Source organism: Fusarium keratoplasticum, chromosome 4 (assembly GCF_025433545.1).
Source record: "Fusarium keratoplasticum isolate Fu6.1 chromosome 4, whole genome shotgun sequence".
In the NCBI taxonomy this organism is placed as follows: domain Eukaryota; kingdom Fungi; phylum Ascomycota; class Sordariomycetes; order Hypocreales; family Nectriaceae; genus Fusarium; species Fusarium keratoplasticum.
The window spans coordinates 4,825,157-4,851,990 of record NC_070532.1 but is presented as its reverse complement, the minus strand read 5'-3'; the positions used below and the strand labels follow the sequence as shown (position 1 = coordinate 4,851,990).

General features: G+C 51.0%; 6 protein-coding genes across 6 annotated transcripts; 3 read left to right on the top strand and 3 right to left on the bottom strand.

The window, feature by feature from the left end:
* Positions 1-1,696: 1,696 nt before the first annotated feature.
* On the bottom strand, positions 1,697-3,502 carry NCS57_00651400 (uncharacterized protein; the record flags this gene model as incomplete). The annotated part of the gene is made up of 1 exon (XM_053056400.1): positions 1,697-3,502. The coding sequence occupies one exon, from the start codon at positions 3,500-3,502 to the stop codon at positions 1,697-1,699; it is 1,806 nt and encodes a 601-aa protein (XP_052915355.1).
* Positions 3,503-3,628: 126 nt separating this feature from the next.
* NCS57_00651300 (uncharacterized protein) lies at positions 3,629-7,983 on the bottom strand (the record flags this gene model as incomplete). Its single annotated transcript, XM_053056399.1, has 4 exons — positions 3,629-5,254; positions 5,473-6,094; positions 6,261-7,730; positions 7,781-7,983. 4 exons carry the CDS (start codon positions 7,981-7,983, stop codon positions 3,629-3,631), a joined length of 3,921 nt encoding a protein of 1,306 aa, XP_052915354.1.
* Positions 7,984-10,413: 2,430 nt separating this feature from the next.
* NCS57_00651200 (Protein kinase domain-containing protein) lies at positions 10,414-12,332 on the top strand (the record flags this gene model as incomplete). Its single annotated transcript, XM_053056398.1, has 2 exons — positions 10,414-10,507; positions 10,570-12,332. The coding sequence occupies 2 exons, from the start codon at positions 10,414-10,416 to the stop codon at positions 12,330-12,332; spliced, it is 1,857 nt and encodes a 618-aa protein (XP_052915353.1).
* A 20-nt stretch (positions 12,333-12,352) lies between these two features.
* On the bottom strand, positions 12,353-16,580 carry NCS57_00651100 (Protein kinase domain-containing protein; the record flags this gene model as incomplete). Its single annotated transcript, XM_053056397.1, has 3 exons — positions 12,353-15,244; positions 15,297-15,369; positions 15,451-16,580. 3 exons carry the CDS (start codon positions 16,578-16,580, stop codon positions 12,353-12,355), a joined length of 4,095 nt encoding a protein of 1,364 aa, XP_052915352.1.
* Positions 16,581-22,252: 5,672 nt separating this feature from the next.
* On the top strand, positions 22,253-23,900 carry NCS57_00651000 (uncharacterized protein; the record flags this gene model as incomplete). Its single annotated transcript, XM_053056396.1, has 3 exons — positions 22,253-22,414; positions 22,469-23,006; positions 23,053-23,900. The coding sequence occupies 3 exons, from the start codon at positions 22,253-22,255 to the stop codon at positions 23,898-23,900; spliced, it is 1,548 nt and encodes a 515-aa protein (XP_052915351.1).
* A 1,531-nt stretch (positions 23,901-25,431) lies between these two features.
* NCS57_00650900 (uncharacterized protein) lies at positions 25,432-26,760 on the top strand (the record flags this gene model as incomplete). The annotated part of the gene is made up of 1 exon (XM_053056395.1): positions 25,432-26,760. One exon carries the CDS (start codon positions 25,432-25,434, stop codon positions 26,758-26,760), a length of 1,329 nt encoding a protein of 442 aa, XP_052915350.1.
* Between the last annotated feature and the right edge of the window lie 74 nt (positions 26,761-26,834).

The following is a 26,834-nucleotide window of genomic DNA, read 5'->3' as shown; positions in this document are numbered from 1 at the left end:
ACGCCGCTCCTCTTACTTCACACATTTTTGACCTTACACGCATATAACTCTTGTGTGCTCCTCATTTTCTCATTCTCCTCTCTTTCAACTTCACCACTCTTGCCTGCGCTTTTTGATCAATCGATTCACCATGTCTGCACAGACTCCTCACGAGATCCTCGCCAACAAGCGACGGAACGTCCTTCCCAACATTCGGACTCTCGCTCGGCCTCAGCTCTCTCACACTGACTTCCAGAGGGGCACCTCCTCTCAGTGGAGTGACCGTGGCGGTTTCAAGGTGACTCCTGCAGAGGCCCAGACGGCCAACCTCCCCAGGGCTAGTTCCCGTATCCTCTCTGCTCTCGATAGCCTTTCTGACCAAATGATCAAACAGGTCCACGAGTGCCTCAGGGTCTGGATCTGTTCTCGCTTCGCCCTTGACCGAGATGGCTTCCCTCTGTATGTCGAGCTCGCTTTTTGACGACACGGGCCGTGAGAACCCAAAGGCCATCGCGAAACGTTTCTTTGAGCGCTGCGGCGCTCCCGATGCTGTCATGAGAGAGCTCATTTCGCTGATACCGAATCGTTCCCTCCAGACCATCTACATCCCTGCCGACTTTGCCCATCCCCGTGGATGGTTCTTCAAGCAATTGATCACTCGCCCAGAGCACCGGAAAGCTCTTGGGATCGCCCTCCTCGGGTTCCGCAACCCCATCTTCTGTCGACACTGCTGCCAGTCCTACTTGACCAACATCAGCTGGAACAAGGAGCATATCCTTTACCCCTTCTCATCTTGCGTCTCGATCAAGGGTTTCATGGGCGGGAAGTGTGCCAACTGCGTTTGGCACCAGAAGCCTTGCGAGTGGGAGTTTCTGCCTGGGTACCAGCCAAAATCCGCCACTGAGGGTCCTTTGGACTGGCCTCTGCAGGGGAAGGATACTCCAAAGGATTCGTCCGATGAGGTTGGAATTGATCAATTGAATCGGGTGTCTTGTCCTCGCATTTCCTGCCTGTACCCTTCCGAGGATGGGAATCAAGAGCAGGACCGTCAGCTTCTCCAGGGGATGCGCCAACTGGCTCTTGATGAGAAGGCTGACCCTTCTGGGTTCTGGAAGGGGTTGGATTTTGGGTCCTAGGAGCTTTCCCGCTGAGGGATGAATTTTGAGCGTGGTAAGGAGTTGTCGTTTTTGCTTGACCAATGGTAGGGTCTGGCTTTGTGTCCATAGTTGCTTTCAATTGATCATTTGCCTCCATCTGTTCCTAATCTCCCTATCGAGTCCTTTGTCTAGTTTTTGGTTGTCTTCTGCGGGCTTTGTGTCGAGCTTATTTCTCAATGAACAATAAATTCGAGTGTTGCGTCTGAATTGTCGTGGACTGTGTCGCGGTTGTCTCTTGCAGTGTCCCGCCTGTCCTGGACAGCGTCCTCTGTGTCTTGGGCGGTGTCTCTGGTGTCTGATCAAATGATCTGTGTGTCTCTCGTAAAATGAATGCCCGGATTTGTTGAAAATTCCGGTGGTTGTGTTGTGGTACTAAAACTTTCTCCTCCGTCTCGTCCTTCCCCACTAGAAACCTAAGGATCCTCACAGGTTTCTAGTGCCACCCCTCTTTCCTCTTCGTTTCATTTCAGAGGCTTTCATACTGAGCAGCTTGCTCAGCAGTGAGGCCTGGAAGTTGCACTTCTATGCGTACTGGAGTGTTTCTCCTCGGGTATGGCATCTCACTTTTTTTCGCCAAGATCCTCCTCCCCACTATCTTCCTCCTCACTTCCATCATCGCTTGCTTGATCAACCATTTGATCATTCGCTGCTTTCTTGCTTCTCGTTACCCGCATGTTCTCTTTGTCTCCGCTTCCCTCTGAACTTTCTTTCTCCTCTTTGAGCTTCTTGAGGACTTCCTCTTCATCTGACTCCCCTTCCCACCAGCCATTTTCGTCCTTCACGAATTTCTTCAGGTGATCCCCATGGATAGATTTTGTGATCTCGTAACCATCAAGTGTCTCGAGCTTGTAGTGATTCGCCCCGTCATAATGTTTAAAGATACGAAATGGGCCATACCACTTGCGTGCCATCTTCATTTTTGTCGACATATCATTTGATCGGGGAACGTCGAATCTCAATACCAAATCCCCAACCTTCAGAGGGGTCTTTCTCAACCTGTGGACGTTCTTCTCGTTCTGCTTCTTCGCAACTTTCGCCCTGAATGCACCAATCTTTTGCCGCGCTGCTTCTACGTCTTCACCTTTTCTTTCAAGGATTCTGACCCTCGCAAGGATGAGGTCGTCTGCCGTAGACACTTCATCCCAATTGATCAATCGCCAAGTGGGAAGATCAACCTCCAGGGGGTACGCTGGCTCCCATCCGTGGATGAGATAGAAAGGAGAGTGTCCGTGTGGTGCTTTCGCAGCTGTTCTGTCGGCGAAAAGCGCTCTCTCTAGGTTGTCGTACCATCTTGGCTTCCCTTTTCTTTCCATCTTCCTTAAAGCCATCGAAATAGAGTAGTGCCCTCTCTCATTGATGCCATTAGCTTTGGGGTTATACGGAGACGTGACGATCTGCCGTATTCCCAATTCCTCGAGCAAGGGTGGAAATTCCTTCTTGAATTCGGGCCCACCATCCACTACTGCCACAGAAATCATGCCAAATCGGTAGACAAGGTTGGCCGCAAAGCGCCTCAGTGCTTTGGCCGTGATCTTCTTCAGAGGGATCGCTTCCACCCATCCTGTCATATCGCATCTTGCCTCCGCGAGGTACTTAAACCCTTGGTCTAGTGGCATATACTGGCAGTCGAAATGAACCTTGATCATGGGATCAAATGGTTTAGTGTGCTGGACGGCCTCTAATGGCCTCCAAGGAGCGTGGGCTTGACAGGTGGGGCAGCACCGTACTGCTTCGGAGACCTGGTTCCACATGCCATTCCAGAAATATCTCCTCTTCGCAAGGTTGTAGGTCACTTCCCTGCCCTTGTGACCGCTGTCGAAGTGATACGATTTGATCAACTTCTTCTGCATCTCCGGGTCATCTACCACCAGCAGAGGTGAATCGTAGTCCCGTTTTGCTCGCTTCCAAAGTCGTCGTCCTTGAACAAAGAAAGAAAGAGCCTTTCTTTTGAACCATTGTAGTTGTGAACGAGTCAGCCCCTCAGGCTTCTCAAAGGTGCACAGGTATTTGGCTATATCCCTATGCTCTTGAGAGTAGACGCCATCCAGGACGTCAGGTTCCCCGTTGACGTGAACTATGTTGAGGTGGAGGTCAACGAAGTCTTCAATATCTCCTTCAACTTGCGCGTCCAGTTGATCAGATGGTCCCGCATGCTTTCGTGACAATCCGTCAGCCACGCGGTTCTTCTTTCCGGGTACGTGTCTGACTGTAAAATCAAAGAGAAGAAGGTAACTGATCCATCTCAAGACGAGGGAACCGGGCACGTCGTCTGCTTTGCCGTTGATTTGGTGGACCAATACTTGCGAATCAGTCTCAAGGACAAAGGGAATGCCATAGATCATGCCCCCTAAGGCGGCGGAAGGCATAGAGGACCGCCCTGCACTCTCTCTTTGTCGCGTCGTACTTAGTTTCGGCTGGGTTCCATAATCCGGATTCGAATCGAATTGGTTTCCTTTTCCCATCGATCACCTGCATTAAAACGCATCCCCAGCCTAAAAAGGCTTGCGTCGACCATGAGGATCACCTCCCCCAGCTTCCTCGGAGTAGTTAAGAGTGATAAGGATCGGCGGTGCCGTGATCCTCTTCTTCAATGTCTCCATGGCCTCTTTTTGGTCTGCTCCCCAGACAAACTCGGCGTCTTTCTTCAGCAGATCCGTCAAAGCCTTCGCAATCCATGCGAACCATTTGATCCATTGGCGATAGTATCCCACAATGCCAAGGAAGGACCTTACCTCCCCTACGTCGAAGCAGTCTTCCCACTCCAAAATTTTCACAACCTTCCTCTCTTCTGGCTTCCTCCCGTAGGTCCCACAGAGGTAGCCAGTAACCACTGCCGTTTTTCTGCAAAACTGAGACTTCTGGCCTGCAACCGTGCAGCCTGATAGCTCAATGTTCACTAGCACTTTATCGAGGTTGATCAAGTGCTCCAGAACAAAGCGGCGTATTCCTGGGGCTGCCTCCTCCCCACCGTAGTCCGTTGTAGGTCCCCTGACGCAGATATCGTCTAGGAAGGACCGACAGACGTCAGGGATCAGGTCTCTCAAGATTCGGAGGATGTTTCGGGTGAACTGGGCGACTGAGTTTGTGGCTCCTTGCGGCAGCGTGCACATTCTTAGTAATCCAATTGGCGTCATGAAACTAGTCAAGTCTCTGCTGACCTCCGCTAGTTCCATCTGATCATATCCTGAAAAGAAATCCAGGAGTGACAGCATCCTGCACATGGCAAAGTCTGCAGAGAACTCATCGCAGCCTGGAGGGATAAGGCTGTCCCGTATTGTGTGTTTGTTCATCAATGTAGCCGAATTGATCAATCGAAACTGACCGTCCTTTTTCTGAACAAGGAAGAATGGGTTCCTATAGGGGCCATGACCTTCTTCGAGGATTCCTCTCTCCATCCGGGTTCTCAGGAGTTTGATAACCTCCTTCTCGCACCCTTTGGGGATAGGTATGCCTTTTGCTTGCCAGGCCTTGTGCTCAACCACCCTGATGACCTGCGGCGGTGCGACGAGTGGGTCAAGTTTTCCGCACTCTGAAAATTCCCATGCAAGTGCCGCTTCTCTGTTGTACATGATCTCGAGGAATACATCCAATTCTTCGCGCGTGAGGGTGCCATCCACTTGATCAATTAGTCCTTGGAGTCGCTCTTTGTAGATCCGGGTTCCTCGTTTGATGTCTGAGAATTTTGGCGTGATCCAATCTCGGTATTTCGAATCCTCTTGCAACTTCTCCTTTGCCTTCTCCCACTTTTTGGCTTTCCATTCTGGGTCACCTTCTGGGGTAGATCCATCTGACGGAACGTCATCTCTCGGGTGGATCTTGACGCCTTTCTTTTTGTAGAGAGTATTGACCAAGATTTCTTCCAACTTGCTCCGGTCAGGCGGGTCTTTTCCTTTCCGTATTTCATACTTCTTTCTTGCCCATTTTCTGATCAAATGGTTTGCATCCTCAAGGGCCACATGATATTGCCTGATCGTCTCTGCTTTGACAATACCGATCACCTCCTCCCCCGACTCCCGACTCAACCACCGTAGTGACGTCGGGACGTCGTCCGGTTCCAAACCACTCTCCCAGTCAACCTCAGGTTTGGAGAGAAGGTTGACGTTTATTTTAGCGGCACGCTGTTGTCCACGCCGTAAGTTGGGGCCTCCCACTTGATGGACCCTGCAGCCGGGGTGACGACACGGGTGTTGCCTAGTTGGCATCGGAGGAGCATAGAACCGTCTCTTGTCGAATGATCAAATGATACTCTCGCCGAGCGGACGAATGGCATGCCGAGGATGAAGGGAATTGAGATTCCCTTTGAGGGCGCCACGTACATCCTCTGCTGGATCCATACATTGCCGAGGTACAGTCGAACAGTAGTCTGGCCTAGCATGGTGATTTGGTCCTGGGAGAAAGACGTGGTTGAGGCACGGGCTGGAGCAACTTTGAGGCCGCAGGCTTTTGCAAGCTCCTGCGAAATGATGTTCCCTTCGGAGCCTGTATCCACCATGGCTTCGATGACCTTGCCCTCCGGATTATCGAGTCTCACAAGAATGCGAGGTAGTTCCTGGGACTGGGCGACTCTCTTGCTTTGGCCCTCGTCCATCAGTTCGATGTTATTAACCATCTGATCAGTCGGTTCTCTTTCCTTGGCTGTGGGCGTGGTCTTCCCTGAGGTCTCCGTCTTGTTCTGACGAACCTCCACCGTCTTTGTCTCTTCGTCCGTTGTGCCCGCGTCGGTTGTGACGATATAGTCTCCGGGCTGAAGGTCCTTCGTATTATCATCGGTTCGGTCGGTTTGGCTTACTTCGTCGATGAGAATTACGTTCACGCCGGCTCTCTCGCTGATCGCTGTCCAGTAGGCCTCTCCCCAGTCTTGTTCACCAACTTGGACCGCATTGGCGCCGTTGGCCTTTTTGATCAGATGGTCCCCGCCCTTCTCCGGTGGTATACGGCGCGGGTTCGATGTAGGTGATCTGTTCCACGCTGTTAGCAATGTCTTGGCAATCTTCCGCTACCTCTCTGCCTAGTTGGGGCAGCAATGTGAATAGCTTATCAGCTGGAATCGAGATCTTCTTCGTTCGAAAGTCATCTCTCAGCTCCTGTATGATTGAAGCCTGCTTTTCCTCAAGCGTTTGAAACCTCTGGCTCTTCTCTTTGCCTGTAGCGGCTGGTTTCTCAATTGGAGTCGACTTCCTGATCGGCTGAGCAGCTTCTTGCACTTCAGTGATATCTTCGACATGGACCCTCTTCCTTGCATTGGCGTTGACGGCGACAGTCGTAGTGGTAAGCGTCTGAGGCGCCCCTGCTTGATCAAATGGTGTGGGGTCTTCGTTGACCAAGATCACATTAGTGGAGGTTCCAGGCGGCGGGTTCTGGCTGTCCAGGATATCTCGGTCCCCACGCGTAATTTCCTTAGGCAATCGATCAAACCCTTCTGGGGACTTATACTTCGGGCGGTAGAGATCCAAGGCCTCGGGGTTCTTCCGTATGAAATCGTCAATGATGTTGTTCTCGGGCTGGGTTGGTGTGAACCTGAGCCCGGCTTTGTTATGTTGTTCAAGCCGCCTCACCAGTGGGTGTAAATCTGATTCCGGGAAGCGCATCAACCAGTTGTGGACGAGCTTTCGGACTCCGAACTTCTTGAATTGGTACACAAGATTCGGCGGCAGCATTGCATCACCCCTTCCGAGGAGGGCCGCTCCACCTTGAGGGTCGTAACTCGCGATACCGGCGCTTTTATCATAGGCCAGGTCAGCACAGGTGTCGGGAAAATGGTTTCTTCCTGCGCAATACCAACACGCCATGTTGTTTTGGTAGCCACCTCGCCCCGATCCGTAGGCCGCGTATGTGTAGAGATTCTCGTGGTTCTGAGGTTGATCAATTGATACGGCGTTTGTCCTGAAGGGTTGGCTCGTCCCCGTGGCAGCCTGCCTGTCGTTCTCCCTCTGGATGATCTGAGCGAGCTGTAGCTGTGTCTCCTGCCCTTTCGCCAGATTGATCGAGAGCTGGGTCAATTGCGCGGTAAGGTCGTCGATCTTCGAGTTGGTCACTTCGTCGGGCTCCTTTCTCAGGATCCTAGGGGTCTTGGTGCTTTTCGTGGAGGGGCTGGAGTTCCTTGGAGGGGTCGGGGCCCAGGTGACCTTGCGAGTATCATCTTCGTTTCTAGAGCGGTGGGTCTTCCTGATCTCGATCTTGTTCTCGCAGTACCGTTTGATCATATCCGTAAGGTCATGGTAGTTCATGATGGTGAGTTCCCTGACGCCTTTGTTGTGCCTTTCGCAGATCCCATCAATGACCTCCTCAGGCAGTGCTTTGTAGATGGCTCGGGACTGCGTGCGGGAGTCCATCCAATTCTTATCGGTCTGTTTGAAGAGATACTGATGTTCATTCAACCATTTAATAATGGCGTGAAAGTCAACCTTCAGTCGGACCTCATTGAGTATTTCAAGCTTCTCTTCGACCGTTTCGGTTTGATCGGAGTCATCGTTCGCAAAGGACTCCTTCAGTTTCTCTTGGGCCTCTTTCCAGTCGAAGCCTTCCATAGCTTGCCGGACTTCTCTCTTCATCTCGGGGTCGGTGTATGATTCAAAGAGTCCCGGCTTTTTTTGTCTTCAGAAATATTCATGAGTTCTGCTTGCTGGTTGAAGTTTCGCAGGTACTCAGTCACATCTTTCCCTTTGAAGGCAGGGAGTGGGTGGAGCGGGATCGCAAACGAAGGACCATTTGATCCTTTGGTCATGAGTTCCTGGAACAGGTTGAAGAGGGCCTTGTTGACCGTCGCCTCGGTGTCGTTCTTGGCCTCCGTGCTTTGGCCAGTGTCGCTCTTTGGCACGGTATCAAGGCTTTTGTCGTTCTGAGCCATCGGTACGATATCTGTGGTTGTCGTTGTTTGATCAGATGATTCCGAGTCGTTGCAATGTTTTTTCCTTGCAATTCGCGCCTTTGAGAGGGTCGGGGGATCCCGTCCTGGGGGTTTCCTCGAATGCCGTCAGGATCAGGATGAGAGCAGTGAGTATTTCGCTTCTCGTAAGCCACCAGGCAAGCATTCCGATGATGAGGGCCTTCCATTGTCGCGTCGTAAGCGTCTTCATGAGCAGTTCCGGTGGAGGTGGCCTGCTAGCTCCGGTGAAGGGAGGTCCCTTCTGCGCTAGCCATGGGTTCACGATGTCTTCCTTTTCCGTATCCGTAGTAGGTGGGTCCCTTCTGCAACCGGCATTTGCTTTGTGTGGGGGCACGGGAAGGGTCCATGTTGACTTCGATTGTCCGGGGTAATCTGATCAAATGATTCCAATCTTTTTGGCGGTCAGGGGAAAGGCGGAATCGAGCCGTGGTTAATTTCGATAACGGCTGGGCGATTTTCAGGGTCCTCCTAATCGCCCGCTTCGTCTTTTTTTTTCGCAATTCTTCAATATCTCGCGTTTCTTGATCTCGTGGAGGTGGTTGTGTTTATAGTCCATTGATTGGCAGCGTAGGAGTGCGCTCTCTTGTCTGATCAATCGGTTTTAACCAACTCTGGTATATACCAATCGTCAGAAAAGCAAGAGTATCAAAAAAATCCTGTGTGGGGGGCACCAGATTTGTTGGAGAAACAGAACACACCACACCACACAGCCAGATCTTCGCGAATTCCTTTCGTGACCTTTCAAAAGAGGGATCTCACACACTGTCTCGTGATCTCAATAACATAGAAAATAGTAAGGGCAAATGATCAATTGATAGCAATAATGATTACGCCGAGGAAGAAAGCCTGAAGCTCCCCTTTCTCGTCATGATCGATGAAGATGATGATGATGATCAGAGGCCGCGGCCTCTGACCTTTTTCTACGTACAAGAAATTGCCCAACGGCCCAAAACGGCTTAGCACTCATTTTCCCCAACTCAATATTAATTAAAATACTTAAGTTACTTAAGATTAGTCTTATTATTAATCTAGCTATTTTAGATTATTATAATAACTTAATTACCTAAGAGGTTATTTTCTTAATATTAATTAATAAGATAATATTAGCCTATATTAATAATAAATAATTAAATTATTTAGCTTTTTATATTAATTACTTAAATAATTATAATTTATTTATAATTACTAAATTATATTAATTTTAGCTTTAAATATCTTTTAAGCCTATAATAATTATTTTACTTATAATTATACCTATAAAGAAGCTAATTTTATTAAAGTTATAAATATTATTTAATTAAATATTATATTTTATAATTATATTTATTATAAGCTAAAACTAATTATAAATAATAATTAGATTTTTATACTTAGCTCTCTAGTAATTATATTTCTAAAAAAAATATATCTTAAGCTCTTAATATTACTTAATAAAGTTTAAAGCTTAATATATATTAATTAGTAATATATCGCGGTTAATAAGTAATTAATTAGCTATTTCCTTTATACTATAAAGCTAAGAGGGAAATCCTCGCGAATCTAGGTTAAGAATAAAGTAAATAAGGATTTATTCCTCTAGATTAAAGAGCTAATATAATTTCTAGAGGGTATTATATCGAGATTAGATACCTTTTTATTAATACTAAAGTATTATTAGGTTAATTATATAGATCTCTGTAGCGTATCGGAGCTTTAATTTTAGGTTATTTTAAAGGGCCTAAAGGGTAAGAAGGATTCTAGCCTCTCTATTAGATTATAATATACTAGGTGGTTAAGAATTAATTGATTAAATAGAGAGGATATAAGTTAAGGGATTTTTATTTCACTTGCTTGTCTATTTCACTTGCTTATTATATACGTTACTCCTTCTTTGGCAAGACCTTCTTGAACCCATATTGTGGATGGCCTGGGTAAGCTCCCCACTGGTCATGTGGCCGTCTGGCTAAAAAATCCTGAGCTCTCTGTCAGCTACCTCGCCATGGATGTATTAGACTACGTGTTAGTGTAGACTAGCTGCAATACTGAAAACGCCTTGCTTTCCGCCGCTCAACCCGAGACTGAGCCCCTTCTGGATTCAACAAACAGTGCTGCGCCTTCAGCTCGATTGGCTACGATGCTGCCAAACCAGCAGGCAGTACCCCGCCACGCCATCTTGCATATGAGGCTGAGACCATCTCAGTTTCTGCCTGCAGCGAAGGGCTGTCTGCCTTATCACGAGGCACGTCACACATTCAAACGGATTGGTAGTCATAGTTGTAATTCCCCTCCCTGGCCGGTGCAAACCCAACGCCCACCCAACAACTAACTGCCCGATACTCATCCGAGGATGACTTGTACCAAGCGGATGCATGAGGAAGCGAAGGCATCACGATCGCGAACACGACAGACAATATGGACTTCGTCTCAAATTCGGCGTCCCTCGTTCAACAAGTTTTTCACCTTTACCGCCATATCTCGTCGTCACAAAATTTCTCAGACACCGCTGGTGAGCATGACCTCCGGTGGTCGCGGATGGAGTAGTTTAGCTAACGCTTGACTGTTTCTCAGGCGCCCTATCTGCTCTCATCGCAGTTGAATACTTTCGCTTCGAAAGCTGGGTGCAAGCAAGCGGGCTCGTCACCAAAGATCCCGCATCTGGGGAGCCCGTTGTCCACGATAACTCGCTGCGACGATGCATCCTCCTCGCTGCCGACGCCAACTGGGCCACCCTGGACTATAGGACAGTAGAGGAGACAATTCTGGGAATTCTCTCTGAGGTGTACAGATGCCTTGAGAAACTCAACAAGCTGAGGGGAAAGTACGCCATGCACCTCACGTCCGGGTTGTCGTCATCCTCCATCCCTCCTGGGCAGGTTTCGCAAGGCACCGCCCCGTCGCCGGCCTCGACTCCCGCGCCCACTGGGCTCCATAATGTTGATCCCCTCTTTTCCAGTCCGCGTGTCGCTGCGACGCTGTCTCGGGATACTACCATTCGACAGGAGCGTAGCCGAGCCGTGAGCTTCTTCCGCAAGGTCAACTTCGCCTGGTCGCTTTCTAACGATGTAAGCGATAGAGTGAAGCTCGAGGAGGCCCTGAAGACACTGAGGGATCTCAATGACCACCTAGAATTGATCCTCCCGTCGTCTAGTCGGAGTGGCAATGGAGCCGAGGTGACTGGGCGACTTGTTAGTCTCAAGATGCTGTCAGTTACAGCCGAGCCGACGGAATTGCGAAGCATTGGAGAGGCAATGGTGACACGGGCCGGTCACGTTGATCTATACCAGGCCATACACACCGCTGCTATTGTCAAGGCAAAGAGACTCGAGGGAGGCGTATCGCCGTCGGAGTTAAAACGGGTGGTCCTTGAGATAAATATGCTAGTCGGACCTCAAGCACCCAGTCAAGGGAAACAAACTCGCACTCTATGCAAATTTCGATCAGACGGTTCTATAGTTTTGGTAGAAGGGACGCAATACCCGGATTCCCTCCCCGACGCCGACATCCAGCTACTCAACGAACGGATCGCCACTCTCGCACTACTTCTCAAGCTCGCGGGCCATCCCTACTTTAAGCCACTCCCCGGTTGCCACGGCTACATCCGCTACACTCGCACACAGTTCGGCCTCGTCTACTCTCTCCCCGACTCAGCAGACCCAAGTCGCGAGCCCATCCCGCTCTACTCCCTTCTCCCCACCACAAGCCGGCGCAATCTTGAAACATTTGGCATGACCAAACGCATCAGCCGCAACACCCTGCCAGCCCTCGAGGAGCGCTACCGTCTAGCCCACGCCCTGGCCGACGGTGTCCTCTCTCTACTGAGCGTCTCCTGGGTCCATAAGAGCCTCTGCAGCTGGAACATTCTCCTCTTCCGATCCCGCACCAGTCAGGGCGCTATCGACTTTAGCCGACCTCTCATCGCCGGTTTTGGTGTCTCGCGCCGCGAAAAGCCAGGGGAAATCACCATTGACACGCGCGATCCCGACTGTCCGCTCCGCTTGTGGCAGCATCCAGATCTACGTGGTAGCACACATGTGCGATTTCAACCGAAGTACGATCTTTACTCGCTCGGATTGATGCTCTTTGAGATTGCGATGTGGCAGGACTTGCCGAGTTTTGACGGGCATGAGGATCTTCAGACGTATGTGCTGAATCATTCGGGGGTTGTCGCGCATAGGATGGGTACGACGTATCGGGATGCGATGATGGCATGCTTGGATGATGATTTTAGGTGGGATGAAGCAAGTGTTCCCGGGGGAGAGACGATGCCGTTGGTGTTTGCAGATGATGTTGTTGCGAAGCTGTTGCTTTGTGTTGAGGGGTCTAAGTGCTAGAAAGGGGAAGGCTATCATTCTCAGTCCTCATCCGTTCCCTCTTCTTTCCCCTCAGCGGCATCACTCTCGTACGCTGTGTCATCATCACTGAGCTCCCCTGCCAACGTAGCAATCATATGAACATTCCGGTCCTGCAGAAACGCCATCGCACGCTCGATACCTCCGCCCATGTTCTTCGCCAGAATTTGAGCCATGGAATCTCTCTCCAGCGTGATCGTCCCATCGAAATGTTTTAGCACTCGCCATGTAGGCAGATCCTGGCACTGAAGACCATACGAGAGGGGCGTCTTGCCTGCCTTATCGTACACATTCACCTCAGCACCAGCCCGCAAAAGCAGGTAGGCCATTTCGGCATCCCTATTCGCAACAACTTGGTGAAGGAGTGTCATTTTCTCATCTCCACGGAGCACCTGGTTCACATTCGCGCCATATTCGACGAGAAGTCTTGTGCTGCCAGCTTGGCTCCTTAGCGCAGCGTCAGCGAGAAGCAGGTCTAACGCATCTTGCCATGGCATGTCAGACTCGGGATCGTTTCGGAGGTCTTCCAGCGCAACTTTCAGGAGACGATTCATGTTGTTCTGCGCCGCGTATAAACACAGCTTGAGGGACCAAACCATGTCGTCGTCGTCCTTTGAGCCAACCGTGCGAACGGCCCGACGCTCGCGTACCAGCATTTTTGCGATTTCCAAGCGACCCAGGTAGACATCCTCACGGTCTCGAACTATGCCGTGGGTTTCTTGCAGACAACTGATATCTGGGCCGCGCAGGCAATGGCAGTAGTCTAGGGCGTTGCAGCGGCCTTCGGGGTTCACAGATTCGTCCCCTGCGAGGATGTCGACTCGCGCGCGTTTTTCACAGAGCTGTCTTGCAACGTCGGCGTGGCCGTGAAAAACCGCAAAGTGCAATGCCGTGAAACCTTCGTTGTCAATGAAGTCGAGGTGGTATGGGGTATTGAACTTCTTGAGGATATAGCCCACGATTAGGGGGTTTCCGTATCGGCAAGCCAGGTGCAGCGCGGTTTTGTTCTTGCTGGGCATCACAATGAACGATGGAACCAAGTCTTTCTTCGAGTGCAATGGTTCGAGGAGGTACCTCAGCGGCGCCAAGGCTGTATCTAGGTTGGTCGTGAGATACTCGAAGAGAATGTTCACACCAGGATGCTCTTTGTCAGGCGAATTGGGATCAATCGGCTTCCACATGGCGTTGACGTCGGCCCCATGCTGGATGAGAGTAGAAGCAATCTCAAAATTCCGGTTCAAAATTGCTCTCATTAGGGGTGTCCGGGACTGCTGTGTAAGGAAATCCATCTTGATGTCCTCACTGGCAATCACATCCACTACAGTTCCGTCACATCCGAAACTCTCTGTACAGAGGTCCAGGAGCTTCTCTGCGTTCGGAATGCGGCCGTCGGCAGAGTATGCCTGAGCACGCTTCATGGCATACAAGACATTTGCGGTGTCAGCTGTTGCGATGATCTTCTCTGCGACATCGGCCCAGAACTTTGCCTGGTCACTCCCACCTTCCAGAAAATCTTCTTCGGAAAGCATTTTCAAGAAAACGGTGCTGTTCCCCGTTGAACATAGGAGCTGAGGGAGTGCCGATATTGGGACTTTCGAAGCCAAGTCAAATTCGCGAAGGACAAACAGAGTGTGCCTCAAGGCGTCAGCCCAGCCTTTACCTCCATACGCCAGCCGTTCGTGAAATGGATGAAGGGCTATGGCCTGGACAACGTAATTCTCGAACAATGTGCCAATGGAGTTGCTCTTACCAGTCCGGTCGAGCATAAAAGGGAGAATCGGCTGGGCGAGAGTTTCGCCTCTTTGACGTAACTCCTCAAGAAATACGCGGAGGATCTCCGGTTTGTTCCTCCGAATGGCAATATCCACCGGTGTTACTCCCTTGAAGGCGTTTTGGATATCTGCCCCGCATGAGACGAGTGTCCTTGCGAGTCCAGTCATCCCCAGCTCTACGGCCCAGTGCAGGGCTGTGCCTCCATAGGTGATGCCGAATATGTCGATGAAGCGATGTGGCGGCTCTGCTGTGGCGTTGAGGACACTCTTTCCATGCCGTTTCAAAAGCTTTACTAGGCCGATGATGTCTTCCAGCTTCTCGATGGCAGCAAGCCAATGCCAAGGGGTTTCTCCTCGGTTATTTGTCAACGAAGCATCTGCTCCGTTCTCAAGCAAAAGCTTGGCGATCTCGATATGAGCAAACCGAACTGCAAGCAGGAGTGGTGTGTTACCATCGTTATCTCTGGTGTTGATGATACTGCGCAACAGTCCCAGGAATGCCCGAAACCGATCGGGATTCACCCCAAAAGCAGCCCCGGTATGCAAGAGTGAGTTCCTCCGTTGACCCAACCACATGCTCTGCATCCTCGGAACTGCTGAAAGTAGGCTGGACATTGAAGTAAAAGCGCATTCGCTGAATAGCCCGTCGATCATGTCTTTGAGGTGGAACCTGGAGTCATTCTCTTTCCCCAGCGACACTCCAGCTACTTTTTGGGCCTGATTTTGTTCAGCCTTTCGCAATGCTTCAGGGTTGTAACGATGCAGCCAGATTCGTGCAAGAAGTGAGCCGTTTTCAACCCCTTGAACCAATAGCGTCTCGCACTCGTTTCTCATCGTAGCATCCATCACCACCCCGGAGGCTTCGTAGAACTGCCCCAACATCACTTGGGCGATGGGTTCGCCTGCCATAGCGGCATTTCTCATCAAGGACACTGCGGAAGCCATGCTGTCCTCCGTCTGCCCAAAACCATCGAAAGTTTGGAGACTAAGCTGGAACAAGGACTCGATCCCGGTGATCCAGTCCACTGCTTTGGGATTTTCGGTAATTTCGGTTAGACACTGATGAAGCATGGCCTTGACACTCCTGGGCACGTCGAACAGCAGTAGGTGGCTAACCATCAACTGGATATGACATGAGATGAGGTGCCGTGTGCAGAGTTTGGGAACCACTTACAGAACTTTTTGCGAACAATCCCTCGTCTTCGCCAACGTCACTCTTCTTCGGGTTGGGAAGATCTCCCATAGACCTGAATGTTTGTCAGCAATTTACACAATGGAGCTTTCCTTGAGGATGTCAGGACACGGTAAATGTAAATTCTTGAACCTACGCATCTGGGCTATAGTGCAGTGACTCCACCGCCTTATCGAGGTCCCTTTTCTCTATCGAAGCGGAAAGACAGTGTTGAAGAGATCGTCGAGGTATCGACACGGCCAGCATGTACGACTGAAAGCGAGTACCGCTGGCTGCCTGGCCTGCAAGGAGCATGGCCTTCCGGTAGCCTTCTTCGAGAGACACGACCGCTTCGCCGAGGATCAGGTCACTTTTCTTCCGCCGCCAGATATCTTCACTGTCCTGGCCGTCAAACGGACTTTGGCCCGGGAGACAGAGCTTCCACACAAGAAGACCATACGAATACGTATCTGTGCCGCACAGCAAACCGCTATGAACCGGCTCGTTGTGCTCTGGTGAGGTCCACGGGGGAGTTCCCGTAGTGAGGGTAACCGTCCGGTGATCCTTGGCCTTGATAACAGAACTACCAAAGTCGGACAATTTTGCCCTCACTCGCCCGTCTCCCAGATCGAAGACGAGAACATTCTGAAATTTCAGATCTCCGTGGACGACCCCGCTGGCGTGAAGGGCCTGTAGACCGCTCCCAATCTCTTGGCTGAGCTGTAAACAAGTCTTGATATCGGGCTTCTCCGACAAGACGTACTGCTGAAGAGACCCATGTTGAGCCTCCTCCAAAAGAAACACTGGAATCCACGAGTGCGCAACTGGATCAATCCGGGCCCATTGGACGGAGATTAGCTGGACGATGTTGTCGTGTTCCTTGAGCGGAGCATGGCAAAGGATTCGCAGCTCTTTCAACAGAGACTTGTAGGTGCTCTTGGGAAGAATACCAGTGTCGTCGGGGATTAAGGGATACTTTGCAACTCTCTGGCCAGGGTAGCGGTGAGCTTGGAAGAACCCACCCCGCGCAAGTAAGGAGCCTCCCAAGACCGAGAAGTCCATGCTAATGGCGTTGACGAGTAAACCCCCAGAGAACTTTGCCCAGTTCACGGCCTGGAAGAGATCATGCACCATTTGAAGTCGGTCGGACTCGGACTCTTCCTTTTTGTCCGTTGGTAATACCAAACTCGCAGTTGCCGAGTTGAGGAACTGACCGTAGTCTTGGATGATGACGCGATCACGAGTGTGGGCGCGCTCGCGATAGTTGTTGGACGACTCGGAGGCCATCTCGCTGATCCTGTTGTCTGCCTCCGTGCCAAGTACGATACCTTGAGAGAATGAAGGCGAGGTTGACTGCTTTGGGAACAATTTACCGCAACGGAACAGGTGATGGGAGAGGGCTTATTTCCTGTCGCACACAGACTGATACCCTGCAGTTAACTATTGAAAGTGGCGTATGATCAATGTTCCAATTGGCGTGAACCCCGCAGCTGATGAAGTCCGATGAACTGCAGCACTTGAAAGAGGAAGTGGCGGTATAGCAGTAGTTTCAGCCGCAAGGCTGTGGGCTCCTGACTGAGTGCCTCAAACTTCGTAGATACCTACCAGCAGCACAATCACGTAACGAAACATTGCCACCGCCAACTACCTGAGTATCTGTGCATTTACCGGGGACTTGTAGCATGTTCACAAGTCGAGGTCTCGCCGTTGACGCTAGAATCATCGCGCAAGTGTCCTGCAACAACGCTCATGGGGATACCTTATTGCATTGGGCCATCCGCAAACATGCAACCTCCTTGGCACGTAAACTGCTCCAGAACGGAGTGCCCACGAATCTCCCGAACGACGAAGGCCAGACTCCGCTCCACCTCGCGGTATCTTCGAAGGACCTCGCAACGTGCAAGCTTCTCGTCGCCGCCGGCGCCAGCCTCCACACGAAGGACAAACATGGCAATTCGCCTGTCGACCTGGCCATGGCCACGCTGCTGAACGGCCACTCCACAGACGACAGCATACTCGACTTCCTCGTCCAGAAGGGGACCGCGTCAACGGAACACCAGGCAGAGTGGTTTCGTGCATTTTGCTTCGCCATCTTGAATTGCAAGAGCATTTTGACTGACGTCTTCCTGCGACAAGGGTGGAATCTCCTGGATAGGAACCCTGCAACAGGCCGAACGACACTCCACGTTGTAATCGCTTCCACGGAAAGCCTGGCACCTCTCGAACGCCTTGTAGAGGCGGGCGTTGACGTCAATGCCGTGGACGGCGAGGGAGTAACGGTTTTACACGTTGCAGCACAGAGACGCAACACTGATTCTCTCAAGTACCTCATCAAACACGGTGCTACCGTGGACGCCATCGACTACGGACTTGGCGGTACACCTCTGGTTGGCGCTATCTTCGGAGCAAAGGTCGACAACGCCCGAGCCTTGATCGAAGCCGGTGCCAATGTGTTCCACAAACTGAAACCGGGTCGTCCGCTCCTCCATCTAGCCGCTCAGCAAGGCCAGCGGGGAATTCTCGAACTCGTCGTGTTAGCAGGAGTACCGGTCAGCACACTCGACGAGTTGGGAGAGACCGCCGCCTATTGGGCTTGCCAGAACGGTCACCTGGAATGCATCGAGTTTCTGATCACGCATGGTCTTAGCCTCCAGGCTGGGGAAACAGACCTAATGGAAGAAGCCATAAAAAAGGGGCACATTCCCATTGTGGAGTCTCTCTGGAAGCACGGTCTACCGATCACAGAGTCATGTCTGCATTTCCTCCATGGCTTAAAGGATATCGATGCCAGCCGTTGGGAAATGCTCTACCTCATTTTGCGACATCTACAATCCCGCCAAGCCAGTGAGGGTGATGCGGAAAATGAGGGCTCAGACGTTATGTTCACCACTGAAAGTTACCTATCCTTGGGATTTCCCGATCTCGCTGCTGCCATCCTTGAAACCGGTCGCAGAGTAGGTTATCTTGACGACAAGTCATGCGCCCGTCTCCTTTTCATCTGCGCACAACACGGGTTTTTATCCGGGGCTCGAACTCTCCTGAGCGTAGCCCCGTCTCTGGATGAGGTGCGAAAGTTCTACGTCGAACCCCAGGGCTGGCGTGCATTGGAGGTTGCGGCCTGCGAGAATGGCATTGAGCTCATTAAGCTCTTCTTGGAACATGGCTGGGACCCAAACCGTGAAGACGTACGAGGCCGGACAAGTCTTCACCTCGCAGCTCTCTGTGGTGCGTCAGATGTGGTGAAGGAGTTGTTGCGCGAGTGTAACGTCCATCATAGGGACAAGGAGAGAAACACACCAGTTCATCTGGGTGCTTACAGCGGTTCGGTTCAGGTCTTGGAGCTGCTCGTCACTGCGAGAGGGGACCTTAACAAGCAAAATAAGGCTGGGGAGATTCCCCTCGGGATTGCTTGTGAGCAGGGCCATGCTGAGGTAGTTCGATGGCTCTTGGAGCAGGGAAGCCGGTACCAGATGGGAGATGCTTCGCACCTACACCCGTTGCATCATTCCGCTCGTCACAACCATGTCGATTGCGTAGACATTTTGATCACCTCTGGGTCCAATGTCAACGCAAAATGCGCCGGTGGAAATACTCCCCTACACGCTGCTGCTAAGAGTGGCGCATGGAAGGCTATCTCACGACTCCTCCAGGCCAACGCTGACCCAAACTGCAGCAACCACCAAGGCATGACGCCCCTTGCCATCGCCCTTTTGCACGCAGACCAATCTCCCGATACCATTACCGAACTACTCCAAAAAACCTCGGTGGACTGGGACACCCCGCTATCCCAAAACATTATCTTCACCTCGTGCATCGGCGGAAACAAATACGCCATCACCGCCGTCTTTGCCCGCCTAAAACAAGAACGCCCAAAAAAAGCAAAGAAAACAGTCCGTCGCGTACTCCCCGAACTCCTCGCAGAGCTATGCTCTTCAGAGCCAGCAAACAGCGCAGCCTTCCCCTTCCTCCTAGAATACATGCATCCTAGCTCCAAGGAAGTTCTCTCCACGGCGATACTCATCAAGACCATCCAAGTCGGCGATGATGCAGAGCTTGCACAGGCGCTGGTGGATATCGATCCAAAGAACGCGTATCTGCGCACGATAAGTCTACCGAGCATGCTGCATTTTGCCTGCCGATATGGGAGGATCAAGATTGCAAGGGTCTTGTTGGCAAATGGGGCGCCGGCGTGGGCGGAGAATGAGGGGGGTTTGTCGCCTTTAGGAGTGGCGAAGAAGTATCTGGTGGGAGAGAGATTGGGGGAGTTTGTAAATTTGTTTAGAGGGTATGAGACTGCTTTGGATGTACTGAGGGAGGATGATGAGGCTCAGGATGTAATTTTGGCGGTGGAGATAGGGATACTCTCGGATGAGGATGAGGAATAAGACACAGCTTAATGGCTCAATGTCACATGTTGATCGCCCCCACCTGATCAGGTCAGTGTTAGAAATGTGGAAGATTAGGGAGCTTCTGTATCCCTCTTAGGTCTTTCAAGTTAGGACCACAGTGCCTAGAGAAACATCCAAGTTACGCCCGGTCTGCTAAAGAGCTTTACCTACCCGTTGACGATTCTAAACCGCCGAGGATGCTCGTGCGACACGATCTTTAGGCCTCCTGGATAAAGCGTAGAAGCCTATAGAAGCGACACGGATTAAATGAGCGCCTATGTGAAGATACCTAATATGTCACGAAGAAATGCAAGCTTGACCATCCTTCCTATTATCCCCTATACTTTTGAGATAACCTCTCCTAACTTGAGTTGATAAAAGGCGCGCTGTGAGAGCTTGACTGTTGAAACGCTATGGAACCCTATCCTTATCTATATTATGAGCATCGATATCGCCGTCCCTGTACCCAACGCGTTGCTGCCGCGCGGCAAACCCCCCCCCCCTAGCACTTGAGTTTCTCCAATACTAATTACTTATGCCTATGTCGAAGGGGGCTTGCGCGAAGCTCCTATGGTCATTCAGAGTGGAGTTTTTTCTCAGTAAGCTTTCCCCTCTTTGGTGGCCTGCATGCTGTCGGGTAATCCGTGGGCCAGTCATTCATGGAGCGCCGACGGTCGGGACAAGTCGTTTTAGAAGAACCCATCTTACACCCACCCGGGCACAAGCAAATGAGCGGCGGCAATTATCTGCTTGAGGCTTTGATCGATGTTGAGTGAGCGTCGTTGACATCTAGCAACGTCGAATAAGCCATATGATGTCTGCCTTAGGCAATAAACATTGGATGCTCCCCTTGCCCTCTCCTTACATCTCTAATGGTTGATATCGAAATCGTCATCACAGCCACGGCAGAGCCTCCTAAACAGTCTTACTCAATTCCTTTAGTTTATAGGCAAATTTTTGCTAATTGTAAGGAGAGGAATAGCTCATGGTGGGCCACGGTTTCTTCATTGGTATTACTAATTGAGTGTAAAAATACAGGAATAAGCTTTGATTCATATATATCTCTTTTGTCAACCTCGACGAGGGTACACTTACATAAACCATCGACAAACACATGATTGCCCTTTGACTTTAACTTGCCCGAGACCTTCGGATTATCGGCCTCTTACTGAGGCCAGTCAGGAGGGTCGTGACAGAAAGCTCCTGGAGCATGTAATTCGCAAGCGAGCCATCCTCGAGCGACATGCCCTCGTTTTCGCCGTGCGGTCGGAAGTAATGCTCAACCCCCGGCCGGTAGTAAACACAGCAGTCAGCGTGTGGTGTCGGAGCCAGCCTGGAGCCCTTGCCGGGCCCGAGCTTGGGCGGGAGCACGAACGGGAGCAGCAGCAGGAGCGGCCAGCCCGACGACGTGCTGGAACCGGATCGGAAGCCGGGGCCTGGAGCTCGTACTGCAGTTGTGGGAGGGCGCTTCTAATCGCACGGCCTGAGATGGTAAGCTCTAAACTCCTAAAGGATCCAGCATGTCTGAAAAATATGATATACCTTCTACAGCAAAGCCATTGTTTTCTAGTGCAACAAGCTTGCTCCTTTCGCTAGTCGCTATAGTGTCGTCGGAGATGGTGTTTGGTACTTGAAATGCTTCATCTCCCCCAACCTTGCTTCTTTCCAATATCACGTCGCAGAAAGATCCGCTAAAACCATCAGCACCCGAGTTCGTCTCCGCGGCGAATGCTTCATGTAACCTACCTAGTTAGGCGTGCAGTCTGCATCGCGGAAATGCTTCTGAGTGATGGCAGGTTCTTCCTTTCGGTGGAGGACGTCGAATCGAGGCGGTCCGTGTTTTGAGGACCCTTAAAACTTGCAAACGGCGTAGCGAACCCTTCGGATAGGTCTTAGACTTGCAACCTGTGCAGATTCTGTCAGTCGTTTCTCCCAACGAGGAGTGGCGCGTCTGGGCTGTGCTGGACTGAGGGACCAAGTACTAACTCTGCCGGCATTATAGAGGCTAGTTCTTCCCAGGCCAGTGCAAATGGGTAGAATGATATCGTTGTGTATGTTGGCAAACATCCGAGGCAAATCAGGCTGAGCACGAAAAGCCCTCAGCTCTCCCCCTCCCCCCCATGCGCCCAACAAGAATACAGGCCATGATTGACCCCGAGGGAAGCATTTTGTTTTGCGTATTTATCTTGCTCAGCCCCCAACAATCATGTGGCCGCCAATGCTGATCATGGCCCTCCTGTCTCATGTGCTAGGCCAGCTCTAATCTTGACACCCGACCAAACAAGTCATCGCATGGCCGCTGGGTCAGGGAAACTGGTACATCTACGGATATATGGACCGGGCATCTTCGTTTACTGCATGGTATTAAGGTGACGGCCAAGGTAAGAGTCATTTGAACAAACAGGTAGGCATGACCTAACTGAGACTATAGATGGAGATGGCATGGCCAAGGCTGCTTTTGAGTATGCCAAGAAAGACTTTGAGCGCCGCAATAGTCTAACAGACCAAGACAAAGCACTTTTGCAAGGCTCATAGTCCCTCTAAAATGTTCAAAAAGTCGTCGCCGAAGCAATGGCCAAGTACGAGGCCAAAGCGGAATCGTCGAAAACAAAGAAATGGCTCCAAAGAGTCTCTGAAACCATCTGCCATTACAGCCAAGTACTGGACGTCTTTGTTCAGCACCATCCCGAGTATGTTGCTCTAGTCTTGGGAACCATGAAGCTAGTATTCATAGTAAGTTGATAGACTGGTTGCACAATTCGACAGGCTGATGATATTATGTACTAGAGTGCTGTGAACCACGCAGAAACCCTGGAACTCCTATCAACATCCCTCTTTGAAGTTGCGCAGCGTTTTCCACGCGCCAGGGTTCTTTCAATGCTTTACCCGACTAAGGAGATCCGTGTTGCCGTCGAGAGGCTCTACGCCGCGATGCTACAGTTCCTTCTGATGGCTCACTCGTGGTTTAATGAGTCCAAGTTCCGCCATATATATCACAGCTTCACGCGGCCACATGAGCTTAGGTATAAGAAACTACTGCAGAGGATGACGGGTTGCACCAACGAGATCAACGAGTGGGCGGATGTAGGGGTTCGCACTGAAATTCGAGTCATGCATGCGGGTTTCATCGGTCAACTTGAAAAGGCCATCACCGCTGTACAGAATTCTACGAGCGATAAGCCGCATCGAATAGACGGCCTAATCCGCGCAGCATCAAGTCTGAGAGACGAGGTCAGGCAGCAACACAAGCTGTTGATGCACAATGTAGAAGCATCAAGGAATGGGACCGGAGCTGGGACTGATCAACTTATAGCAAGGGTGGAAGGTAAGCATCGATCTCTTTATCATCCTTCATGCTAATGAAGATGCAGCCCTCCACTCCATTACCACCAGTGGTCAGCTGAATAACAACCAGAAGCTGTCGGAGCTGCAACTGTCCCAAGTCCTCAACAGCCTCTCTCAGCAGTTTGAGGACCCTGATCGATGTCTCAAACAAAATTTGTTTTTCCGACATCGAAGAGCTTCTGGTCGGGGCAATCCCGTATCAACCAACGAGTTCTGGTTGTCCCCGAAGCTTGCAAAGTGGTCCTCAGGCAACGGCTCATCCCTGGCAATCATCAAGGGCACCTTCACGTTACGATCGGCCATTCAAGTCTTTGGCGTCAACGCGAATCTCTCAATGTGGACCGTTCCAACGCTCTGGGCATTGGCCAGCTCTCAGAAGCCAAGGTCAAGCCCGACGCTGACAACGACGGACTTGGTGAAGTATCTTACTTACCAGGCGCTGAGGTTCCCTAGGGTTGTTCAGACTGAGAAGCAAATGTCATGGCACTATTCACAGCTTCAAACCGAAAGGACACTGAGAGAATGGCTTACCCTGTTCAAACGCATCATCGGGGGTTTGGGAAGGCAGGTGTACATGGTTGTTGATCTAGCCATGGTGGGCTCCCTCCTCGAGTCTGTGGAAGGCCTCAATTTCATCCAAGAGATTAGCCAGGTTTTGAGCGACGTGTCTGAGCAAGAGAAGGGCGTTAAGGTCAAGATGGTAATCCTAGCCTACGAAGCGGAATGGTTCAGACTCATATCAAGGGAGCTTTCGGATCCAATTATCCCAGTAAAGCCAATGAGGACAGGGAGGCGACAAGGCGAGGAAATGAGAAATTCCATCAATAGGCAATTCGTTTCTTCTCGTGGCACAAGACAGGCACGGCGAGTTTAGATGGCCCATGGGAAGAACAGCAGGGATGTTCGGCACATTCCCATCCCTTAAGTTTGTATTACCACAATGCATTCTGGTAATAAGCTTCATGGTCTTTCCTGGATCCCCCAAATACGTTAATTGGCACCTTCTTTAACTAATAGTACCGGAGTAGACAATCACAGGACCTTTTACATCCAGGTCCAGTCATCATACGTCATGATCCCCTCAACTGATCTTGCCAAAGTGTCCAGATACCTATGCAAGCTTTGAGGTTTGAGCTGCAGGTCCCAGCCCTGGCTCGCCGTGCAGGAACTTTAAGCACTATTCGCACCGCAAACGTCCCCTCTCTTGGAAGAAAGATGGCCCGTCCTCCTCGCTCACCACAGGTTGAAAGGCCTTGCCCGGTTCAACTATACTAGTATAACATTACGAACCGGCTTCTCCCAGGTGGTAAGCTGGTTGCTCCTTTGAAGTGTCGCGGACAATGCTGATACAGAAGCAGGCTGCGCTTAAATCAAGCACATAACCCACGAAACCCCATCACCCAAAAGATGCGGCTCAAAGACGGTGGTCCAAACCCCCTCTTCCTCGCCATCGGCACCCGAGGCTACTACGTCCAATCGCAAATCTTACGAGTTCCTCAACGATTCGGCGTGTTCTCCCCCGGTCCTCCCCTCCTCCAGGTGCACCAAGCTTCCTTCCTGACTTTTCTGGTCATTCTCTTCGCTGTTGAGTTCTCCCTGTCGAGCACGTTCGTTCTGACCCTATATCGCCTGGACGGGCCGTGGTTGATGGCCCTGCTTGGGCTATCGGGAGTTCGGGTGGGATTGTTTGCTCTGCTCTGGTCTCTAATGTGCGGGCTTTTGTTTGTTGAATGATGTCAAATGACATTCTGGCGTGTTTGGAGAAGGCCGTGGGTGCAAAGAAATGGGGGATATGACCTGGTTCAGGATTGAAAGGGGTATAATGCTTGTACCTTGCAGACAGCTGCGCTTCTCTTATCGCGTTGTTTTAAACGACACTCGACGGGGTCGGGCAAGACAACAGATCAGTCGCTTGGCGAATGGCCGATATAGGGTTGGAGTTAATCCATATGCTTTGGAATGCAAGGCCAACAGTATTCTTCCAATCAGCCATATCTTCTAGCAGAAAAAATATCGCTGGGCTCGATAATAGTTCGGTTTCGGTCATGCTTCAAGATGCAGCCGATGGCACTCTTCCATCCCCACAACTGTGGACAGCTACCTACTTGCTCAAACACCCTCCTCCTCGTACCTTTTTTGCGTATATCAACCATGCAAATGAATCATCTTTTAATTCATCAATCTTTTAATGCCAAAATGTCTTTCATCTTTACCGAGGTTACGATTCGTCGCGTTGATCATCTCTCGGCCTGAGTCACGTTTTCCCGGCCCAAGTCAGCCTGACATGGCGCCACATCTGGCCTCAACCTCTCAACATCACCGCCATCAAAACAACCAAGATCCCATCGCAATCACCAAGTGATCCGTCTCACCTCAGCTCTTCATCTCATAGCCAGTCTCAGCGAATGGCTCACCAAGCTCACAACATCCCCTGGACCGTCCTCGCGTCGACTCTCAAGCTCAAGACCGCCAACTCATGCCAGCACCACGCCCAGAACTTCCACGTCCGAAAGGAGCCTGACCGCGGCAAGAAGCTGACTTATTTTGCCAACGCTTTTGTCAAGAATGCTCTGGATCATGCGCGCTGTGAGAGGGACAAGTATCCCAAGACGTACGATCCCCCGGCAGACGATGATGTCGTTATCTCGGATGAGGTGGCCAAGACCATCGAACCCACTGTTTACCGCTGGCGACTCTATCACGATGCGCCAGATGAATTCGACACCGTGCAGGAGCCAAATAAGCGCAAGCTCTGCCAGCACATGAAACCTAATGAGACATGCCAGTGTCCTCTACCTTTCAAGGAAAGGAAAATGTCTGCCTTTTTGAACCCGCACACGTACAACTCGTGCTACGAGTTCTACAGGCACAACAGGGATGGCTTTTTCAACCTCGAGGTTGTCAAGTCCCTGCTCCTCTACGGAGAGATGGATACGATACTCCGAATCTGCGCCGCTGAATACATCGACCTGGAGAATTGGTGGGAACAATCCCAGTGCGCTTGCATGCAGCCCGATCTTGGATGGGACAAGATCTGCCGCTTGGCCATTGACTCTTACGTCCTGCTCAATCTCATCCAATGCTTCCCGGAGACTTGGGATAACGCCGGTACTCCGTCAGACGCCTACACGTCCATCAAGGCGTACCAGTATGTCGTCCGCCATTGTACCAAATCCGGTTGGACGTCAGACATCGCTACATATCCTCACCGACAATTCTTTGGAATCGAGAAGGGTCAGTTCAAATCTTACCCTACGCCCCATAACATCGGCCGATGGGGCCATCTCCTGGAAGGAAAGTACCAGGATATGACTTACTACCCATATGGGTTGATGCCATACCAAGAATTTCTGGAGTTTGAGAAGCCCATGGGCTATCAACCACACGCTACTGATGTGACACATGTCCAATGGATCCTGTGTCAGAGGGGCCTCCCACCAGAGTTGGCCGATGCTATTCTTGACGAGGCAGACTACACCCCAAAGCGTCGACTACGTGTTGCAGACCAACCACTCCATCCTGAGAATCGAGCCGACTTCGAGAGCTATCTCAAATATTGTTGGCAACTCATCGTTAGATGTACCATGATGGGGCAGGCTCTTGGCATGGATATGGAGCTGCTCCTGGGAAACATGATCAGGCTGAGTATCGGCGATCTCTTCATCTGCAAATGCGCCAAGATACACCATTGGACGTTTGACGACAAGGATCGAGACTTGTTGGTCTTTAAATGAAGCCAACATTGGTAATGTACGTGTTCCGTGTCCAAGATTGTCGGAAGCTGCTTACACCATCTAGACAAGAGTAT